Source organism: Lolium perenne, chromosome 1, assembly GCF_019359855.2.
Source record: "Lolium perenne isolate Kyuss_39 chromosome 1, Kyuss_2.0, whole genome shotgun sequence".
Classification (NCBI taxonomy): Eukaryota; Viridiplantae; Streptophyta; class Magnoliopsida; order Poales; family Poaceae; genus Lolium; species Lolium perenne.
This window is the reverse complement of record NC_067244.2, coordinates 128,669,255-128,671,386: the sequence shown is the minus strand read 5'-3', so window position 1 is coordinate 128,671,386 and position 2,132 is coordinate 128,669,255. Positions and strand designations below refer to the sequence as shown.

Below are 2,132 nucleotides of genomic sequence, written 5' to 3'. Positions count from 1 at the left end.
TAAAAGCACCTTATTACTCAGAAACCAAAAAAAAAAATTAATTTTCAAAGGTATCTTCAATTGGATATTTGCGCAGGTAAATAGCATGTCCATTCATCAAATCCATATAAAAAGACTTAACAGAGAACAAACCTGAATCAGTAAGCTTCCAAATAAACTTATCTGGTTCAGTTGTTAAATTTACTGTCATTAACCGTTGGCATAGATGTATCCATTGTAACCATTTGTTATCATTCAAGCCTCTTCTAAAAGAAATATTCAGAGGTTGTAATTGTTATATTTACAATATTAATATATTTTCTTAATTTAAAAATTAAAAACTAAAAAGTGTGAGTACAAAATTTTAGGATGCAAATAAAGCTCACCTGACTGAAAATTAGAATAATTCTTAGTCAGCTGATCTCGTCGGCTACATGCACGTACGTGATGGCTATAGGTGCCATCAAAAATCGCTAGTCAGCTGACGAGAAGTATAGTCAACAAAAGAAGTCGCTAGTCAGCACACATGGGAGAAGATTGAACAGCTTCAGCCGGAAATGCTAGAAGTCTAGAACCCGGACTATTCAAGCACACACACACATGTTAGGCCAGGCTTCACATGTTAAGGATTGGCTTCATCCGTCCTCTTGCACCTATAAATAAATGTACATAATCCCTTCTTTGAAAAACACACACACTCATCAGCCATCACAAGTCTGCAAGAACTTGCCAACATCGATTAGTGACTTAGTGTCCACTGACGAACCGACAAGATGGTGGATGGCTGCGTGATCACCGAGGATTGTGCCCTGGCGGTGTCCACAGACCGGATGTGGAAGGTGTCCTGCTCCGGTGATGCCTTGGTTAAGACCTGTGCGGGCATCTTCGACTCCGTGGACGTGGAGGGCGACGGCGGCCCCGGCAGCGTCACCACCCTGACGCTCAGCGCAGCGGCAGCGGCGGCGCCAGGTGCGGGCGGCAGCGTGGTCAGGAGCCGCGTGTTGGTGCGCGACAACGCGACGCTGGTGCTAAGGAATGAGGTGCTGAAGGGCAGCAAGCAGGTGAGCGGCCAGCTCAAGTCGCAGGTGACCGAGGTAAAGTTCGAACCGGCCGGGGAAGGCGCATGCGTGGCCAAGTTCAAGGTGGAGTATGAGAGGCTCGACGGAGGCGGGGCGCTGAGCGCGGAGGAACAGGCGGAGCTCATCGGGGGCTACCTCGCCCTGATGAAGATAGTCGAGACCTACCTTGTTGCCAACCCTTCCGAGTACGCCTGATTCAGCCAAGAGAAAGGTGACCCTGATTCCTCAGACGTTGGTGTTTGTTTCTTTGCTGGTGGAGTCTGGGAGAAGAATAAAGACGTGATCATGAGTGTATGTGAAGTTTGTGAGAGTGTTTAATCCTTGTTGTATGATTGTGTTTTATTTTGCTTCAAGATATACTACAGAAGTATATGCATATGGTTTGGTTTTGTGGTGAATGTATCATAGATTACATGTATGCTATGTGATGTCAATAGACTTCAAATAATTAACATATTTGTGAGGGGGTGCGGCGTGGGGTGGGACGGTGGTGGGAGGTGGAGGGCTTGGCTTGCGAACGGGTAGCTATACGGACGATAATTATTGGGAATATTTCTGTAGGACACCGAGCAAGATGCACCATAGAATGTCTTAATTCTGTGGCACACCATGAAAGATGCGCCACAGAAATAGTGAAACCAATTATTGGGGCTGGTCGGGGTTGGGCCCCACCATCTTTCTGTGGCACATGTGTGCCCGGTGCGCCACTAAATTACGCTATTTCAGTAGCGCACCCTTTCTGGTGCGGCGCGCGCAAAACTAGTGCGCCAGATAATAGTATCCCACCTATAGCTAGTTTCCTACTAGTGATGCACGCCATTGTCTGTGAGTCCAAGACGATTCCTTCTCAGGCCCAACCGAGTTCCGCCATCTATCTCCTTTAGATGGTGTGTCGAAGGGGAGAGTCCTTTTGCAATTGTATTTCTTCGGAGGGTCCAGTGTCGGTCGAGACGCGGCTTTGTTTCTTAGCTTAGGATATGCTCTTTCATCTTGTATTGTTGTTTTGTGGGTGGTGGATGTTTTTGGACTAGCCGGTCTGGAGTTATTGCTACGCTCGGTTCTCGCGGCGAGTGC

The 2,132-nt window shown here is 47.3% G+C and overlaps 1 protein-coding gene across 1 annotated transcript; it reads left to right on the top strand.

Annotated features, from left to right (window-relative positions):
- The first annotated feature begins 654 nt into the window (after positions 1–654).
- LOC127301815 (pathogenesis-related protein STH-2-like) lies at positions 655–1,512 on the top strand. The gene has a single exon (XM_051332093.2). The coding sequence runs from the start codon at positions 753–755 to the stop codon at positions 1,251–1,253; it is 501 nt and encodes a 166-aa protein (XP_051188053.1). The 5' UTR covers positions 655–752; the 3' UTR covers positions 1,254–1,512.
- Positions 1,513–2,132: the final 620 nt, after the last annotated feature.

Excerpts from the sequence above, each read along its gene's own strand:
- LOC127301815 (XM_051332093.2), top strand. The coding sequence starts at position 753 with ATGGTGGATGGCTGCGTGATCACCGAGGATTGTGCCCTGGCGGTGTCC.